Here is a 19563-nt window from a genome sequence, read left to right as displayed (position 1 = left end):
ATGCGCACAGAAGACCGCGCCTACGCACAGCAGACCGCGGGCAGTCTCAATTTGACGAGATAAGATAATTGCGAAAATTCTGAATCTAATAAATAATTCTCTCCTAAAAAAACAGTGCAATCACGTAAAATCCAATAGTCAGTGAAAAATAATTGATTGAAGAGAATTTAGTGTGTGGATTTTGGTCTTGACCATCAAAAACACTTCGATTGGATCTGTGAAACGGAAATGGGAGTATCAGATACATTGAATTACGTTCTGTTTTCTAATGCCGTCTGCTCGAATGCCGGTTCGTTTGCGAAAACTGCTGCATCAGCTGTAAGTCGCTGTTATTTTTTAATAAAAAATAAGAGGAATCAATTTATTTATTGTTATTGCCTGATTTTTGGAGACTGGGTAATGCTTCTATAGTTTATTCTATTTTTGAAACTTTGAGGTCATGTAGATTCACTGAAATTTGAGAATTCGAAATTTTCAAAAAAGTATCTGGGGAGCATGAAAATGGAAGAGGTATTCACTGAAATGTGAAAATTCTAAATTTTTGAAGAAGTATCAGGAGAGCATGACAACTGAGGAGGGATTCACTGAAATTTGAAAAATTCAAAATTTTCGAAAAAATATCAGGGGATCGTGAAAATGGAGGAGTGAAATGTGAAAATTCGAAATTTTTGAAAAAGTATCAAGGGAACATGAAAATTGAGGAGGTATTCACTGAAATTTGAAAATTCAAAATTTTTAAAAAAGTATCAGGGGAGCATGGAAATTAAGGAGGCATTCACTGAAATTGAAAAATTTTAAATTTTCAAAAAAGTATCAGGGGAGCATAAAAATCGAGGAAGTATTCACTGAGATTGAACAATTTTAAATTTTCAGAAAATAAAATTCACCCAATCGATTGGTCCCTCTGACAGCGGAACTGCAACTGAGGCAGTTACCGAGTCGGCTGACGGGCAGACACCCCACCATTGGGTGCGGCCCCCTCTTTTGGGGTGAAGTACTGCCGGTGGGGTCACTCAAACCCCCCACTTACCCCCTCAATTCTGGGAGGGGGTCGCACCCTTTGGTGGGGTGTCTGCCCGTCAGCCGACTCGGTAACTGCCTCAGTCGCAGTCCCGCTCTCAGAGGGACCAATCGACTGGGAGAATTTTATTTTCTGAAAATTTAAAATTTTTCAATTGCAGTGAATATCTCCTCGATTTTCGTGCTCCCCTGATACTTTTTTGAAAATTTTAAATTTTTCAATTTCAGTGAATGCCTCCTCAATTTCCATGCTCCCTTGATACTTTTTTGAAAATTTTGATTGTTCAAATTTCAGTGAATACCTCCTCAATTTTCATGTTCCCTTGATACTTTTTCAAAAATTTCGAATTTTCACATTTCAGTGAATACTTCCTCAATTGTCATGCTCTCCTGATACTTTTTCAAAAATTTCGAATTTTTCAATTTCAGTGAATACCTCCTCGATTTTCATGCTTCCCTGATACTTTTTGAAAAATTTCGAATTTTCAAATTTCAGTGAATACCTCTTCCATTTTCATGCTCCCCAGATACTTTTTTGAAAATTTCGAATTCTCAAATTTCAATGAATACCTCCTTCATTTTCATGCTGTCCTGATACTTTTTCAATTTCGTAACGCATAAAATAACATTCACCCCAACGACTGATTCCTCTGACAGCGGGACTGCTACTGAGGCGGTTATCGAGTTGGCTGACGGACAAACACTCCAGCACTGTGTGTCGCCCTCTCTCCCTCAGGGTAAGGTACTACGATTCCGGTGGGATCACTCCAACCCCCAGAACTGAGCCTCTACTGTAGTCAATTTTCAGTTGCTGTAAGCGCTGCTGATTTTCTCTATAGTCTCTGCCAAAAGCAACAAAAACGAATAAAACGAAGTGCAGTCTATTTAGTTAGCTTCTCATTATCTAAAACATTCTCTGAATTCAATCAGAAAAATGTCAAATCCAGCCCACACAGATATGGTTGAAGAGGACGCAGCAGATCTGCAGTTTCCAAAAGGTACATAAATAAATTATTCCCATCAATCCACGATAATAGCCTCCAACCACTCATTGTTTACCCCCCAACCCGTATCCTCTCTCTGAAATCATCGCGACGAATCGGCGTCTAAAGTGATGATTATCTGTTTTCAGACTGCCGAAAAGCTCCCACCGAACGAGATATACAGTCATTTACTAAATACGAAATCTTCACTTCAGACCCGACTTGTTTCACCTGCGATTCTATTCTGTCCGAGCCCTACATAAAATGCGCGATCTGTCAAAATGCCAACCTGTGCCCAAAATGTTTCTCTCAAGGATTAGAATGTCTCCCCCACAGGAACGATCACGACTACATAGTAATTCACAACGAATTTCCCTTAATCGATTCGTCCACGTGGACAGCAAAAGAGGAATCAGATTTCCTCACAGTCCTGCAGGACTGCGGTTTTGGTAATTGGGTGGACGTGTCCAAGAGAATGCCGGGGAGATCCCCCGATGACTGCAAATCCCATTATTTAAATAATTATGTTGACAACCAAAGCCTCCCAGGTTTGCCCCTCATGAGGGAATCACCATCGACACTATTTTCCCTGGAATCCATTCCCTTCTGCTTCAAGCTTCAGGACTTGGAGGAACCTCCAAGGTTCGCCACAGGCAGCTCCAACAGTCGTCTCCTGGCAGGTTACAATGCAGCAAGATCAGATTTCGACGTGAATTTTGATAATCACGCTGAGCTACTGATTTCTGAGCTGCAGTATAACGAGTTCAGTCCAGAGGACGAGGATTACAGATTGGGAACTAGTCTTCAAGCCGCAATTGTCGAGTCTTACAACAACAGATTGAAGGAAAGATCCAGGAGAAGAGCAATTGTCCGGGAACATGGTCTCATCGCCTTCCGGAGAACAATGTCCTGGCTCCAAAGGTACGAGACCACCATCACTAGGACAACTGCTGAGAGACTTCTAATTTTTATGCAGTTAGCTGGGGGAATGGAATTTGACTACATCCTGGAGGGACTACATCGGGCTGGAGAGCTCAAGAATTCTCTGAGGAGACTTCAGGATTACAGGAGGAATGGTATCAAAAGGCTTCACAGTGTTCCTATGTTCAGGAAGCTATTGGCATTGAAGAATGAGAGCGACAGGGAGAGGAAAATATATATGGGAAGTGTTGAATGCAATTGGCGGAGTGGAGCTCCTGAGAAGCTGCAGGAGGTAGCTGTTGTCTCTGGGGGCTCATCCAGGAGACAACCACCTCCTCTAGATATCAGGGGACTCCCTGCAGAGGAGAAACTGAGGCCTGAAGAGAGGGAACTCTGTATTCATGCTAGAATCCCTCCGGAGCAGTATCTCGATCATAAAAAATTGTTGATCAATGAAAATAAGAAAATGGGGAGTTTGAAACTGGCGCAGGCCAGGACTTTGTTGAAGATTGATGTTAATAGGACTAAGAAACTTTATGTTTTTTTGGTGGAGCATGGATGGATTCAGGCCAAGACTTCCTGAGGGTGAGGAAATTCTGAAGAATTTAAGACATTTTTTGAGAATTTTTTGGCTTTCTTTGGTTGGAGGTCGTGGATTGCGGAAATTTTATGGATTGAATTGTTTTGGGGCGATGGATGATCATTTTTTTTGCACAGAGTTTGAAAATGCTGAGACTCTACTCATCTCGGAAGTTCACATGCTCCTGGAGCACAGGAAGGCGCAGAACGAGTCAGCTGAGGAGGAACAGGAGTTCTCTGAGGTTTTCATGAAGAGTCTCAATTATACTGATCGCTTCAGAAAGTTTAAAAATAAGGAAGTCATCGCGGCCGTCAGAAAGTAAGATTTTAATTTACAAGTGTTCGTGGTTAATTAAGAGATCTTTTTTGTTATTAAATCTTTTTCAATACACCGATATTTATTAATTTTGGTCGTTTATTTTACGTTATTGTCGAGAGGATTTTTCTTGCCGTGTAAAATTTTTTTTAATGCAATTGATAATGATATTTATAGATTTGTTCCCGTATTGTTTTTTAGTTTGCTAATGCAAAAGAAACTTCACAAATTCGAGCTGGCTTCCCTGGCAAACCTCTGTCCAGAAACTCCAGAGGAAGCAAAGGCCCTAATTCCTAGTCTGGAGGGACGCCTGGAGGACGAGGAATTGCGAACAATTCTCGATGATATTCAGACTAAGAGATCACTCCAGTACTGATGTGTAAATGTTTATCAGATTAATATCATTCCATTATGTTCACAATTTTTTTATGCCCATAAACTTAACTACCCGTCATTCAAGAATAAAAAATATTGTTATACGTTTCTCTCTCCTAAATGTCAAATATTTTTATCATGAAATGGCAATTATTCTAATGACTCACGAAATCAGCAATTAATTGCGCATGAATAATTTATCCAACGAATTTTTTTTTAAAAACATTCCCGCAAAAAAAAACCCAATCAAATTAAATAGAAAAACAGCGAATGTTTTTCTCAACATTTTAGGTAATAATTTTCTTCATTCATGAATATTGTGAGTGCTCCTTACGCAAGACATCAGTAATTATTGAAAGAGGGAAGATATCCCCGAGGAAGAGTAAAAAAAGAAGGGAACGAATTACTGATTCCCCAGGCAATTATAAACGCCAGAATAATTTACGTACGGAAGGGCAAAATGAAACTAAAAAATATCTGGTCGTTGCACGGCGACAACCGTGTATTATGTCGCGGGATAATTGCAAGATGAAGACGGTCTTAGTCTTGCACGCGATGGACAGCAAAGGCCGTCATTATCTACCCATTTTCCTCGTCCGCCACTGTCCAATTCCAATTAAACTAACTCACTTCCATTATTTCTTAACTAAACGCGTTCAATTTGTCATAGATTGTTTGTTAGTTGGCTGAATTTCGTCAATTTAACTTCGAGTGGTAGCCATTTTGTTATCCTTTATATATACGGATTCTGTATTTTGGAATTTCCCGAAATTTCCCATAAATTCGCTGGCCATTGAACGATTTATTTACTCGGAGAATATTTATCTCTATATCTACACCGAATCAAAACAACACGAATAATCCCCACTTACAGTGATTGGTACATTTATAAAGAACGGAATCAAAACAAAGGAGAGGGAAGGTGTATCTCATGTGCGCCATTTGATTTCATCGTGTTGATAATGAGAACCAATTGATCCATAAGTGGGTTTCATTCGGAATCGCCAATGAGATTGAGCCATTTCAATATTTTGAAAATGTTGTTTACTTTGTACGCCGCTCAGTTTCCTCGTGGATATTACTGCTTATCGCCTTTCCACTTTTCTACCGCTGGCTTTCTGCAACACCGTCGTTAGCTGGAGCTCTGCACTGCACGAAGATCGGGAACGCAATGAGTAGGGACCGGGAAATGCTGTTCTTAAGCCCTCAGGCGTTTGGACCGCCGAACCAATCAGAGCCGCCAGCGCTATGCGATCTCAGTGTTCACCAGTAGACGGGTGAAGTTGAAATGAAGTTAAGGAACAATGCGCAGGTCCAACAAACCAATAGCAGCGCTGGCGGCTGTGATTGGTTCGGCGGTCCAAACGGCTGAGGGCTTAAGAGAACATCATTGCCCGGTCACTACTCATTCCGTTCCGGGTCTTCGTGCAGTGCGCACCTCTAGCTGGTAATCATACAGCTATTGAGCAATCATATAAATACAGGAGATTTGGGAGACTTCTTCAGTTGCCGTTTAAATCTAGAGGCGGATGGATCGCAGACGAGAAGAGAAGGATCATCTTTAATCAAAAAAGTGGATGCAGACTACTTCGAGGATAATGATTGGATGAAAATTTTGCACCCTCCAACCTCACTTCCACTACTCCTTCCATCCTGAATTCTCCGACAGTTTTTTTGGATTGTAATCGCAATCGGTTGCAGTAAGTGGCGAATCCTGACCCCGAAAGAAATCAAAATTTCTGGTGGGCATCTTTCATGTGAAGGGCAAGTGTGGTTTTATTTTGAGTTCGGTGAATTTGCATGGTGAAATTAATATTTACAAAGTAAATTATTTTTCTAAAATAAAGTGCAGAATGCATTCTGAAATAATGCTAAATTTGTTGTGGAATAAACGTGATTATAGTGTAGTGAAAACAGTGAACAATTATTGGACGAGTTTCTACTGTATCGATGGCAGTACCTGCAGCATCATGTCCAGAGTAATTGGTGAGTGACATTATCGACAAAAAAATTTTAACCGGCGCTGCGATCGACATTCACCTGTTTGATAAGGATTCAATATTTTTCAAGTACTAACATTTCACGGATTCATTGTTAGATGTTTTACGATTCAGAACTCGGGATATTAGCCATGAAAACCCGGGAATTATTAATAAGAAATAAAAAATAATTCACTTTGATTTCGTTGGAAGCAATCAATTAATCATTGATCGTTCGGTACACAAATGAAATTAGCTTTCGAACCTGACACCTGACTCCGCGTAATATTTTACAATTTTCAATTGCGTCGTCGATGATTTTTGCTCCCTTTCGTAACGAGCCTAAAAAGGTAGAGATATTGTATTACATCTTGAGTTGATGAGAGGAAAAGATTCTCTCCCTAACCCAGGGTAACGAGAATCCTCGTTTGGTTCGGTGTCTTGTGATATTACACCACCTGACTCACGTTCTCCACTTTTTTATTTTACCCCGCCTCCATTTTTATCCGGTACTCTTCAAAAAGAGGAAGAAAAACATCTAGTGGATGTCTTCAGGGGAATATCAAGTTACAAGGTCGAGTGTCGGGCCTCCGGCACTCTTGACCCCGATATCTCATCATAAATACTATAATAATTAGATGATTAGGTTTAAATTATTGATAACACTTTTTTCATTAAGAAAACGGAAATTTAAGTTTTCGTCACGAAGTTTTTCACTCCCATTTCGATGGATTTCCTTTGTCGTCCGTGACTACTGCGGTTAATGATAATTCACTAGTGATTAATTATTCATTGGAAATTGATTAATTAGGCATTGATGGCGAAGGAGGTAATGGATACTTTATAATGATTCATCGGATAATTACCGTAGGAAAATGTGTATTGATTAGCCTCCAGCATTTTTAAGGGGAGAAAAAAATTGAAAAATTTAAATTTCTCAGAAATATCTGTGGGTATAAAAAATAACTATGAAATCTCGAATTTTCAATTGGGGCAATTCAAATGAAAAAAAAGTTAGTACCGCAATAGGATTTCCGCAAGAGAGAGATACAAAACAAAAGTACAGGATCATGAATATTTCTCAAGGTTCCAAAAGACCTTTGAATATTCATAATCGATTCTGTAGTTAATCCCATTCACCCAAGTGTGGGCGCAGAATAAAAACTGTTATCTGTAATTGTGAATCGTCTCGTAAAATTCCAACTTTTGCACTTCATATTCCACTCAGATGAGGCAATGTAGGGGGTAGAGTTGAGTATTGGGTGGATTAACGACAAGAATAAAAATGGAAAATATTTACTTCCATCTCTGTTGCCCAAACGCAACAAGTTTACGAGTTTCCCGACGAGTTTTGTGGGAAATCGATAGAATTAATTTGCATAATGTACCCATGGGGCGGTCGACTTGGCTTTGACAGTTCTCAGGTCGTGGGTTTTCTTTAGAATAAAATCGCACCGAGGGAGGATTACGTGGTTTAATGCACTTTCGTATTTATTTTCTGTAAGCAATGTATCAATTTCTCTCTGTACCGCTGGGGGTGAATTCCAAACAAGAATAAGGTTCTCTCATGCCCATCATCTGATTGCCAAGGGAAAAGAGTAGCTATGACTGACATCGAAATCCTTTAAAATCAATTTGATCACGTAATTGCGATCAACCAAGTGGACCAAAAAAAACTCATTATAGTGAAATGGTCAAATTACATAATTCCAATTTTACAGTTTCATTAAATGTCCATCAATCTTAAAGGATTGATATACCAATTTTCATAATTAAATCTAAGATATAATTTCCCGGTAGATTGATATTACAATTTCAAATATTCACGAGATCATTTCATCAGCTCGGAATCAACTCACGTGGGACTAGAAGCCATTGACCCTAATTTCTATTTTTTTAATTATTCAGATTGCTCAATAATTACATGAACCCCTTTCATAATAGAGTCATGGGTTCATTTAATCCCCCGAATGCTCGTTAATTCCGGAATCATTGGTGAGGAGCCCTCACGCGACAATTGTACAATCGACAATCGAATATTTGAGAATCGAAAATTGTCACGCGCGTGAATACCCGGAAAGTGTCGGTGAAGAAATTATTCGGTGATTATCCACGTGGATATATGGGAAAAGAGTTTGTTGAAGTTTGTTTGATACGTGCAACTGGCGGCGATAATGAGGGAACGAGAAATGCAAAGAGTTAATCACATTTTGTTTTCATCTAGAGAGTCATTTAAGAATATCCAAGCGGATAAATTATCCCGTGGCCTCATTATTATTTAAAACGGATTTATTCATATTTCAAGTTCTCAATTCGGTACTCAATATTGCAAACAAAAAAAATAATTAAATATTCAAATTGCTTAATAATTAATAATTCATCAAATCAATAAAATCAACTTGTTGATTATATATTGATGTAAGAAAAAAACATTGAAGCACAAAAATTTATAACATTTACATTTCTACCTTCAACTATAACTGAAGAGAGAAATTTCAACAAAAAATAATACGAAATCACTTGGATATCCTCGAAGAGCTGTTTTACAGAAAAAAGCTTTGAGTCTGCTCACATGCTCTCCCTCATTACTCATGTTCGGGAATGGTGTACGTGCAATGTATTTCCCCATGAGTACACATCTCCCATAAATAGCCCTCCGCCATCTCCAAAAACCGTAAAAAAACGAAATCGATATCACATTTCTTGAAATGCGGCCAATAGAAATATATCAGCCCTATTCTATTTCCACTTTTTTAAAGCAATTAATGTTTTTATTCAATATAATATAATATCAATACATCAGTATTAGTATATTAATATCAATATCCTCATTTGTAATATAAAATAGATTTGATTGTGAAATATTTCATATTTCACAATTCATATTTTATGGGGCAGCGGGAAAGGAAGAGATACGTAAAAACCCGAGAGGGTACACATCTGGACTGAATAAATATATTTTAAAAAATTGAAATGAGGATATTAATATTCTTAAGTGAAGTATATTTGTTTTCTGGTGTAGTCTCTTTGCGGCACGAGCGCGGCACGTGCGTCAAAGTAGCTCCAAATGTGCGGGAGTATTTTACAGTGGCTCCGAAGTTACACGTTATGGAGTCATGGGTGTAGGTGGGTTGCAAAAACACAGGGGAGGGGGTGAGTCCATACTACACTGTCAATTCCTCCCTCGTCCTCCCTCGCCCTCCATGACCCTCCTCCTCGGCATCCTCACCGAGTCCTCACGAGGATCGCCGAGTAGAATATTCTCCGTTGTCGCGGTAGAACTGGGGGGTGGTGGGAGGCATACTAAATACTCTGCCCGAACCTCCGACACTCCACTCCATCGAAACATTCTCGTTTTTGGCCAGGTCTATCTCCCTACTACTGGATGGTTAAATTAGCCACTCAAATTTATAATAATTTTTTGGACATTTTTACTATTTTTTTTTAATCGAGAAATTCTGGGTTATTTAAATTGAATTTGAATTTATTTCAATGATATAATAATTTAAATTATGTTGGTGAAATTTTTTGAAAAATTTCAGGGAAGTTTGTGGGACTTTAACTTTTTAATGAAAAAATCAGTGAAAACTGAACAGGAATTCCTTTAATTACCCCGCGACATAATTGTGGTTTTTTTTATTTTTTTGTTTTTAAGCGTTCAGGGGATGAAGCGATTTGAGAAAATTTCAAGAGATGCTCTTAACGCTGTTTGCACGGCTCGATAGATCTAATCTATTGTACATGGCATTCGTAATCTCGTAACGTTGATTTTTGTATTCTTCAACTCCATTATGAAAGTTTATAACACTATTATCTACTTTTTCGGTAAATACCCGTTTCTAAACTGTACATCAAATGTAAATAATAGATCTTCCTATTCCGAGAATGCCGAGAAAATATTTATGCTCTTTATCGGGCCGAAGGTATTTTAGAAAGTGAACAATTTTAATAAATGGTGCGTTCTACCATGAGCTCGTAACGATTGTATTATTCCGTCGGTTCACGAAAGACAAATAAAAATGATAGCTATAACAATAACAATAACAAATACACCCGTAATTTATTTATAACGCTGCAACCGAATAACACACACATTGCAATTATTTACGAAATTTCAAATTTCCTTAAGATCCGAAATCCGAAAAATGATTGATTACCAAAATTCCGTTTTTTAAAAATCAAGTTGAATTTTGGTAAATGATCCAGACCGAAAACGGCTTTTCCTGCCCCCGAAGAAGGGATTCAATTCATTCTCCCGGGTGAAGAAAAGGCTCTCCCCGATGAGAGAGAAAAAATTCTGGTCGCGCCGGTGTCCCTCTCCGTCGCTCCCCTCATTGGTGCCCCTCACTAACACCAAGATAGCGTGCGCGCACCGCGCACTCGGCACTCCGCACTCTCCTCCTCCACCACCTCCTCGTGGTGCTCCTCTTGCTCCACCACCTCCACCGAGCGTGTGGGATCACCTAGTGTGTGTGCGCTTGTCTCCTCACCAGTGTCAGCATTGTGCGGCTGTTGCTGTGTCTCCCTCTATCCCTCGGATCTCGTTTATTTGGTCGTTGCGCGGGGTATACTCTGTATCCCTCGTCCTCCCGTCTCGTGGGGTCAGTGCCTGCTCGGCTCTTGAGCGGGAACCCCGGTTAATCGTATCGCTACGGTTCTATCCTCGCGATCATCGAATTACCGTGAAATAACCGTAATAAATGAAAACAATAAAAACCCAATAACAACCCTAACAACCAAAAAAAGGGAAACATTCAAAAACTGAAATAAATATCAAAGCTCCAAGAGTGAATGTTGAATGAAAATTCGTGTGATATATAGTAGGTGAATATCGGGTGAAAAATTAGTTCGTCAATCGGCGGGTCTTTGTTTACGCATTTTGATTTCGGGTAAAATAGAATAGGATATTGGGTGGGAGTGGGGAAAATCCAAACGAAACAGACACTACTGTTGCGCGTGATTTGGTTGAGTGAGAGAGCAGAAAATACAAGAGCTGACGTTTTATCGGCTGGTTGTGGCTGTTTGTTGTTGACGAGTCAGAGTTTGACCGGAGTTTATACTCAGTTTGACGGACGCCATCGTGCGATAAAGACGGTGATTCCCGTGACCGGGTGTTCAGTGATTTTTTGAGGTGAACATTAGAAATTTTGTCAAACGAGTGAAATTAAGACTTGAGGGAGTGTCAGTGAAAGAGTAGAAGCGAAATTAACGTTGCGAGTGTTTTTTTTGAGGGGGCACTTGAGAGTGAATACAGTGTAATACGTGAGGGTGATCGGCAATTTAATTGATTAGACGTGTGAGAATCGAGTTGATCGGTGTCTCATTTTTCCTGGGAATTCAACACTTTGAACGTCCCATTATTTTCTCTGGTTTCCTCAACCCCGAGGGGTAAAACCCACCCCCTTCTTCCCAATCGCCATTCGCTCCATTTCCCTCAGTCCCTGCGCACTCCCTCGTTGTCTAATTGGGAACTAGTTTCTAAAAGTTTATGGCATCGGAGAATTAGGAAAACAGAATAGTGAGTGTCTGGGTTGTGACTCATTGATTGTGGTTCCTGGTGCTAAGGATGATCTGAGAGTAACGAGGACTTCTGGGGACTTCGGATGGGGTGAGCACCTGTTTTTTATATAGAGATAGGAAAGGATAACAAGTCGATCTAGTTGATGGGTGAAACTTGGGTATTATCTCTCGATCTCAGATAACGAAATTTTTGTCGAGATCATTTTTGCAATTGTGATTGCACTCTGTAAAAGAGATATTACAAAAAATGTCGATATCTTTATCGGATTTATAGATATTCACCGGAAACTCCATTAGGAGACATGACGATTTGTTACTCTTCATTTCTTCAGTACTCCAATATCGCGTATAATATTTGAAAATTTATTTAAAGGGATATAATTCGGGATATTAATGCGTGAGGAAGATATTCAGATGGTTGTAGGTCGATCCCTTTGAATTATTCGTTTCCGAATCGAGGGAATTTACAATAAAATGAACCAGTGGGTTTTGTAATAACCCTTTGCGCAGGGGCCCCGGGATGATTTCTCGAACAGGTGGAGGCCCTTATGATTTTTTATTTTTACCTCTCGAATTTTTTTCCCCGAGGTCCGGGGGAATTCGCTGATCGAGATTATTATCCTGTCGTGCGTGTCAATACGCTCTTTTCTTTCAATGTTTGAGTCGTGGATTGCGTGGCATGTGTCGGGAGGGAGGCATGCGAATTGTTGAATAAATTTGCTTCATTTTTTACGGGAGACGATTTTAATTTACCGGCTTTAACGCCAATTTCATTACACTGGTCACGCAGAAAATTATTCGGTGAATTGAAGCGAGTTATTGTAGCTCATCGATTATTCGTTGAGAAAAATTTAATTATTATTATCATTTAACGAATGATTCATTTAATAATTTTGGATGAATATCTCGGAATTTAGTGATGACATCGACTTTTTGGTCAATCTTTTTTGTGAAAATAATTGATGCTACGAAAAAAATTATTACAAAAGTTCACCAACTCCTCTAAATTCGGAGACTTTTTTTGAACACTTGGCTGAGTTAAATTGTTTACGCAATGATTTGCAAGGAGTGTTAATTCGAAAATTGTTTGACAGTTATAGATAAAAATTCGAATTAGTTGAATAATTTCCTTCGTGATCGCAAAAATAAAAATGACTGAATAATTATTAAATTACTTCAGTCAATTCCGCCAAAAATGCCAGCTCCAAAATGGAACAAATAAATAATAATTTCGCGAACGTGGCGCTTCACGGGATTAAGAATAAATTTTCTCTCCATTATTTAATGATCGCGGTCTCTCGATAAATCAGCTTATGATCTAGCGTAAAAATATCAGTAACCGATACTGATAATGGCATTGAAAATGCAGTAATGTTAGTCATCGAGTTGGGTATCGATAGTAATATTATAAAAATAGTAGTCATGATTATCGGTAATAGTCATAATAAAAGGAAAATTGTCGCAGAGGTCGTTAAGTGTCTCGATGAGTGCCGCCTAGAGCATATTCTCTCCATCATTACCGATTTTTCAAATTATATCCAATGGGTGTGTTTGAACTTTTCCTGATAACCCCCAGAACAGATAACACTATATCATTCTCTCCTCGTTTTTTTTTCTCTTGTCTCTGTTACGCACTTGGATCACAACTGATTATCGTCTCGACGAAATTTTCCAATGAACGATTTGGAGCGTCTCCAACTGTGCGTCATCGGTCTCACGATATCGTAACCCATGGGGGGAGCATAAAAAAAATATTGGACTATCTGTTTCTTATTGATTCATGTTCTCATCTGTTTGTTTTCTTTTTGCTTTGTTGTGGTTTGAAGTTCGGCTCTAGTCCATATGGGAATTCTTTCCAGTGATTTTTCTTGATGCACTTGCTGACGCATCATTTTTTCTATTTTTTCTATTTTTTCTCTGATAATAAAAATCAATTGATGGGTTTTTAATTGCTTCGAGGATAAAAATATGAAGTTAATAAATTGTTTTTAATCATCCGATTAAATTCATTTAAAACCGGCAAACATTGGGGAAATTGAATATGGCATTCCTGTGCTCGATCTCTCAAATGATTCCAAATAGTTCTTCCTGCACGTGTCATTATTGCGATATTTGAGTTGTACTCTGTCGAGAGTTTCTGGGTAATCCTGTCGAACATCATTGGATGTTAGCAAACCTCGTGTCAGTCTTTCATCCATTAGATTAAATGCATGAATTTACGGTCTCTCTGTGATACGGTTGTTATCATCGACTGCCTAGTATATTTCCTAAAATCAAAATTTCTTGTTTCTGACAACTTCACCGGAAATAATTACGATCAATTGCAATAAATTTCTATTCAATTATCGATTTAATAGTCTCAAATTATGAATTACCACAAAAATTATAAGTGACAAATTATGCAGTAAATTCAATTTTTTCTTTGAAATTTTTGTGAATATCGGGATTAATTTTGGTTAGAAAAAAAAATAGAATGTCTCACAACCTTATGACCCCGAAGGTCAATCCATAAAAAAAAAATCCGCAAGTGTTATTCCCACGTTATCTAAGCGAGCCCGACTAGACACCAACAAACTCTTCTATGCAGTGGATCAGAGAGGAAATGTCGGTGATAGTCGACCGTGATATACAAACGTACCATCGCGTTTGTATTCCGCGCTTTACGTCTGTCGCGACGTCACGCGATTGGATCGGTCTGCACGTTCCAAGGGGCTCGCGCTCGCTACCAACAATCGATTGCATAAGAACCGACAACTATCAGACGTAAGAGAGCAATTGTTCCACCCCTGTTAAATACGAAGTAAAAGTATTTGGGACCAAGAAATTATACGTTTTCGGCACTCGTCCGGAAAGTGACACTTTATGACCTCTACGCACCCCTAAAATCCTATTCACGGACTGACTAAAAAAAATCTCCGCCACTCGGTGGAAAAATTTCGCTTGAAAGCAATTCGTTTAAAAATTGCAATTGATTCTCTTTTATTGAAATTTCAAGATGAATTTTTTAATTGCAAAAATTCTCAATCAACTCATAATTATTTCAATTAATTATCCGGTAATTAATCTCGTCCGCTGAATTGCCGGTTCATTCCTTTAAGTCTGTTAATTTCAACAAGTGAGTGATCATTATCACTATTTTTGGCTCTCTCTCTTCATGAGTCATTTAACCCGGTGGATAGGTGGACTAGTTCGGGGGGTTGTATGAAGGCATTAGGGCTTTCTCGTAAGTAAAAAATGTGGAGGAACTTAAATCGCCACATGCCCCACCTCTCAGCCAACTTCCGCTTCGTTCAAGGGTCGCTACAAGAGGAATCGATCGTCTTGTGGGTGGCAGGAGGTGAATGAGGGGGAGGAGGGGATGTTTTATAACCCCCTCGTGTGCCTAGGTGGTTTACACAGTGGCTGAATGAAAAAAAAAGAACTTGTCCCATCAATTTTCACGTGATGCAGTGAGGGACATAAATTACTGGCTTTCCGTGTTTTTTTTTTTCTCCTGCGGGTTGGGGGGCTTTCTTTTTGTTAATAGGGAAACCAACCACGGAGGGAGGAATTTCGGAGATGCTTTTTTTTCGTTTGTCGAATGTACTGGTCAGATGAAGGCACTTGGGGAAATTAATTTGGGAAAATGTTGGCTGGTGAATGATTCAATGTCTCGGGGATTTCGAAAGGCCGAAATATTTTGGGTGAATATTTTCTCGAGTTCTGGTCATTTTCAGAGAGAAATAAATTTTTTTCAACTAATTTGCTCATCACTCAATGAATTTTAAATTTATATGAATTAAAAATTCCAATCGTACGAAATTCCATTTGAACTTCAATTTCAATTAATATCTGCAAGATGATAAAGTTGAAAGATTTGTTTCTCGGGAAAAAAATTATCTATCAGGATTTCCCAGGATTTAACCGATAGACAAGAGAATATTTTTTGCATCAGATAAATCTTCTTTATCAAAAGCGAATTTTTTTTCTCTCTCTTTGGTCTTTCCTATGATCATTCGTCTCCGTTAGTGGGATTTAACCGGTGGGTTGGATCGGTTTGAACTGAAAATGGTAACGAGAGCAATATCGTGTTTGTGTTTAGTCGGTTTGTACAAAACCAGTGCGGCTCAAGCCGTAGGATGACGTAGTTGGTGCGCGTAAGCCCGTGTATTCTATGATTTACATAATTGGAATATCGATCGAGGGAGTGTGAGCGCACGTCACCGACCTCCGCTCGATTCTGTCTGCCTCTCGTGCTTGTAATCGCTACATTGCCTTCCCCCCTTTTTATTTTCCATCATTTTTTTTTCATCCAAAAAAAATGGCAAGTCATCCCGGGCTCCCAAGTTAGGTCAAATCGCCGGCATTCATGTTGAAAAAAATGTAACATTTTTTCAAAAAAGCCATTTTTTTTGCGTCATTTATTTCTTAGGTCGAAATGAAAAAAATTCTCCCAAAAATAGATACTTCACCTAGTGGAAGGTGTTCTTTTCGCTTTCATGTTGTATAAAAGAATCAATAGTGAAAATAAAAAATAGTTGAATAATCTAACTTTATGGGTTAATGGATTTCTCTATTTTGGATATTAGAATGGAAATTTGAAACACCTGATGTAGCACTAATACACGTGAATCCCTTCTACTATCTCCCCTTCTTTTTTTATCCCTCACATCAATGAATCAATCCCGATAAAAAAATCACTAACGACTCAGCAACTTCTGCCGACCGACACCGCTGAAAAAAACCCACGTCTTCATCTTGATAAAAAAAAAGTGAATTTTCAATCGATCAACTTCTGTTTTCACACCGCCTGACAATCACTGTTGATAAATCAATGCGGATTAACTCGGTAAACAGACAATGATAAAATGTCATGATAAAACTGGTACCATCGCTTCTGCAATGCACAGAAGTGTTATGAAACACTTCCACTGCCCACATTTCACAAAACGTGATCGCACAGAATGAAAAAGGTTCTACTCTTAATAACTAGTCTCGAAATTCTGAAATTATGGGATTTAAACACCAATAAAAGAAAACAATTAATTCTTAAATTACGATAATGATAAAATTTTCCATGAATTTGAAATTGTCAATTCCGAAATCTCTTGCGATTTCCGCCAATAATTTTCATAATATATTCGCAAATCTCATTGAAAACTTTTTTATAAAAAATTTGATCTTGCGAAACTTATTTCATCAATCTCTACTGTATAAAAATTCCCGGAGGAATTTTTCTTTTCGATCATGATGGTAAATTGAATCGATTTGAGCCCGGGACAATAAGTCTGGCACCTCGCCAATCTTTTTTTCCCCTCATAAACTGTATTAGTGTACCACAGGCTAGCCACGTCGTACGTAAAACCCTCATTCACCACCCACCACCCGCTCTTTCATTTCTCGGTGGCGTGCTGTATCCGGTCGGGTGTGGTTACATCAAACCCGGGGGTTGGGAATTGATCGCCGACCTGAGAAAAGCCAACCACCTCTTCTCAGGGGGTTGAAAAATGTATTACACTTTCATCTCGTTTCTCCCGGCCCGACGACAAGGGCACGACAATTCACAAGCCGGTCTAAACATCTTGGTGGCGATTGAACTTTCATCCTGTTGAGAAAAAAAAAAAGCAAACTAAAAGCAAGAGGGATGACTTTGCCTTTTTCACCCTCGCATCAGTGCCTTCAGTCGCATTCTGAGAATTAAAATTTTTCTGACGTCTTCTCATTTTTCAAGTCTCTTGTCGAGTGTGAAAGGAAATATTTCCAATGAGTTGTGATTTATTTAAATTGCCTCACTTGATCTGGAAATATTGCTGTCCAAGGGACTAAACTTGCCCGATTTTCCGCTAGAAAAAAAGCTTGGATGTTTGACCGCGTTGGCATTCGAAAATAAATCATAAAAGTGCATTCACGTTCACTCCTTCAACCGCTATGAAATATGGAAATGCATTTAAAAGTTTTTCCATCGAACTTCTCCAAATTCCCGTTCTCTACCCGAATTTCTCATACTTTTCTCCACTCGGTTGAAGTGGCCGCGCATTGGGACCGGGTACATCGTTTTGCACTCCACATTTTTTCTATATCCGATTTAATAGACTCACTGGGTTGAATATTTTACGAAATTGCAGTCACATATTCTCGTGAATCCACGAGCTGACTGACACGTTAATTGAAACCAGTTTTTCACACGGAAAAAAAAATAAAAATTCGAGATGCAACACAAATCTTACAGGTTTTATGTGAATGGCAGTCTTTCCTAAGGCCACAATAGCTTCAATTTTAATCCTCCGTGACACTATTTATCATTTCCGCTCTTCCATGCCTTTTTCGTCATTGAATATCGATGAATTGATTTTAACTCCACGAATTCGTTCAGAAGACGAGACATTTATTTGGCTCGGGTGAGAGTTTTGCTTCATTGTGAATGGTCGCGTCCTTGGGAATTCGGCAATGACCATTTGAGAATGAATGGGCATTCTTTTTTTAGGTGAAAGGGAGAGAGTCGATTATTCTGCTTTTAGCTGTCTCTGTCAGTGTTCGGGTGGCACCTCTGGGGACGGTAACAATTCCAGTAGTCGGTTGTTTCTTTTTTTCGTCCTTCTCTCCTCGACTTTTTATCCATCGGGGAGAAAGGAAAAAAAAGGAAGCTGAGTTGAGATCAAGTGAATGCCGACTGTTGCCCGAGGGCGTGACACACACACTCCTGCTTTCTTCGATCCTTTCTCACTCCCTTAACTTCGTGATGTGTGTCACTTATATCCCCATGTAACCTATTTTGAATTTTTCTTCATTTGTTGCTGGGGGGACCGTAGACGCATATGTTAGCTAAAAATTCAATTGTGGATACATCTTAGGACTCTATTTCGGGGGATTTTATTTTGCAGGGAAAGATCTATGAACATGGAGAATAAAAATTCTCTATATTTGATTAGATTATATCTTGATTAATTCTAATTTGAACACAAGACGGTATTTACTGTTAGGAGAAATTGTTTAATTGATTTGGAAAAAAATTCCACGTATACTACCAAAGGTCTTGTGTTGAGAAATTTTTTTTTAAGAATGGTTTCGAAGGCCTTCCTGTCGCATATACTATTATTATATTGGAAAATTCGGAGGAGACGCGCGCGTACCCGTTAATTAGTCTAACCTTTTACATTATGTTTTCAGTTTTATAAATACTTATCAAAAAGTAAATTTTGTTACTTAAATCTTAATTTGAGTTGATAAAAAAGAAAAAAAAAATCTCTCTGGCAGGGAATCGAACCCTGGTCTCCCGCGTGACAGGCGGGGATACTTGACCACTATACTACCAGAGATTGAAGTAACGATCTACTGGTAATCGAGAAACTTCTCCTCAGAGTGAGAAATATTTGAATAAAAAAATGAATTAATCGAGTAAATTTAAAATTGAAACATTTTAGAAATTTAATTGGAGATGGATTTCCTTAGGAGAATGCTAATTGCTCATTGAAATTCAAGTCACATGAATTATTTTCAGAAATCAAATACCTTGAAACCCCAACAATAATATTTTTTCCTGTGGCAGGAGTAATTTTCCACTAGTCCGCCCTCGAATTTCCCAAAACAATCCCACAGCACTCGGAAATATTGACAAAACCCTCGATCTTCCCTGAAACTGAAAGGCCCGAAGTAAAGACGTATTTTCAGAGGAAAAAAAAAATCCGACGTAAAAAGCCCGTGGATTTGGTCCGATGGGATAAGCGAGTCGAAAAGACGAACGAAATGGAGCACCGAATCGTTGGTCTGTGGCTACTATTAGCTATGTGAAGTTGGCATCGAAGTTTGAAAAATCTAACTTTTTTTTTGTTGGTTTGGATTGTACTCATTGAGTACTTGAATGTACCCTGTGCACTTTTTTTTGTACCCTCTT

At 38.7% G+C, this 19563-nt stretch overlaps 2 protein-coding genes and 1 non-coding gene across 5 annotated transcripts in view; 2 read left to right on the top strand and 1 right to left on the bottom strand.

Moving 5' to 3' along the window:
- Positions 1-1833: 1833 nt before the first annotated feature.
- Positions 1834-4303, top strand: LOC105266207 (DNA-directed RNA polymerase II 16 kDa polypeptide). Of its 2 annotated transcripts, none has more exons than XM_011304169.1 (3): positions 1834-2018; positions 2153-3509; positions 3642-3731. In XM_011304169.1, exons 1-2 carry the CDS (start codon positions 1955-1957, stop codon positions 3505-3507), a joined length of 1419 nt encoding a protein of 472 aa, XP_011302471.1. In that variant the 5' UTR covers positions 1834-1954; the 3' UTR covers positions 3508-3509; positions 3642-3731. The 2 variants fall into 2 exon arrangements, with proteins under 2 accessions (XP_011302471.1, XP_011302479.1); XM_011304177.1 differs by lacking the exon at positions 2153-3509 and adding an exon at positions 4021-4303 and having other exon boundaries at positions 1845-2018; positions 3642-3822.
- Positions 4304-6118: 1815 nt separating this feature from the next.
- Positions 6119-19563, top strand: part of Pde9 (phosphodiesterase 9) — an 89526-nt gene continuing 76081 nt past the window's right edge. Inside the window, exon 1 of one of the 2 annotated variants that reach the window (XM_011304160.1) lies at positions 6119-6180. The gene's annotated coding sequence lies outside the window, so the exon portion shown is untranslated. Of the gene's footprint in view, positions 6181-10798; positions 11782-19563 lie in introns of those variants that run through there. The other variant, XM_011304153.1, reaches the window with a different exon arrangement.
- TRNAD-GUC (transfer RNA aspartic acid (anticodon GUC)) lies at positions 18916-18988 on the bottom strand. The gene has a single exon. It is a non-coding gene; the product is annotated as a tRNA-Asp (tRNA).

This window comes from Fopius arisanus, unplaced genomic scaffold (genome assembly GCF_000806365.1).
Source record: "Fopius arisanus strain USDA-PBARC FA_bdor unplaced genomic scaffold, ASM80636v1 scaffold00002, whole genome shotgun sequence".
Lineage (NCBI taxonomy): Eukaryota > Metazoa > Arthropoda > Insecta > Hymenoptera > Braconidae > Fopius > Fopius arisanus.
Note: the sequence above shows the minus strand (reverse complement) of the source record. Positions and strands in the feature narration are given on the sequence as shown.

Bases quoted from the DNA above. Each gene is read 5' to 3' on its own strand.
- LOC105266207 (XM_011304169.1), top strand. From the start codon at position 1,955: ATGTCAAATCCAGCCCACACAGATATGGTTGAAGAGGACGCAGCAGAT. The intron at 2,019-2,152 runs GTACATAAATAA...ATCTGTTTTCAG, and splicing joins AGATCTGCAGTTTCCAAAAG to ACTGCCGAAAAGCTCCCACC.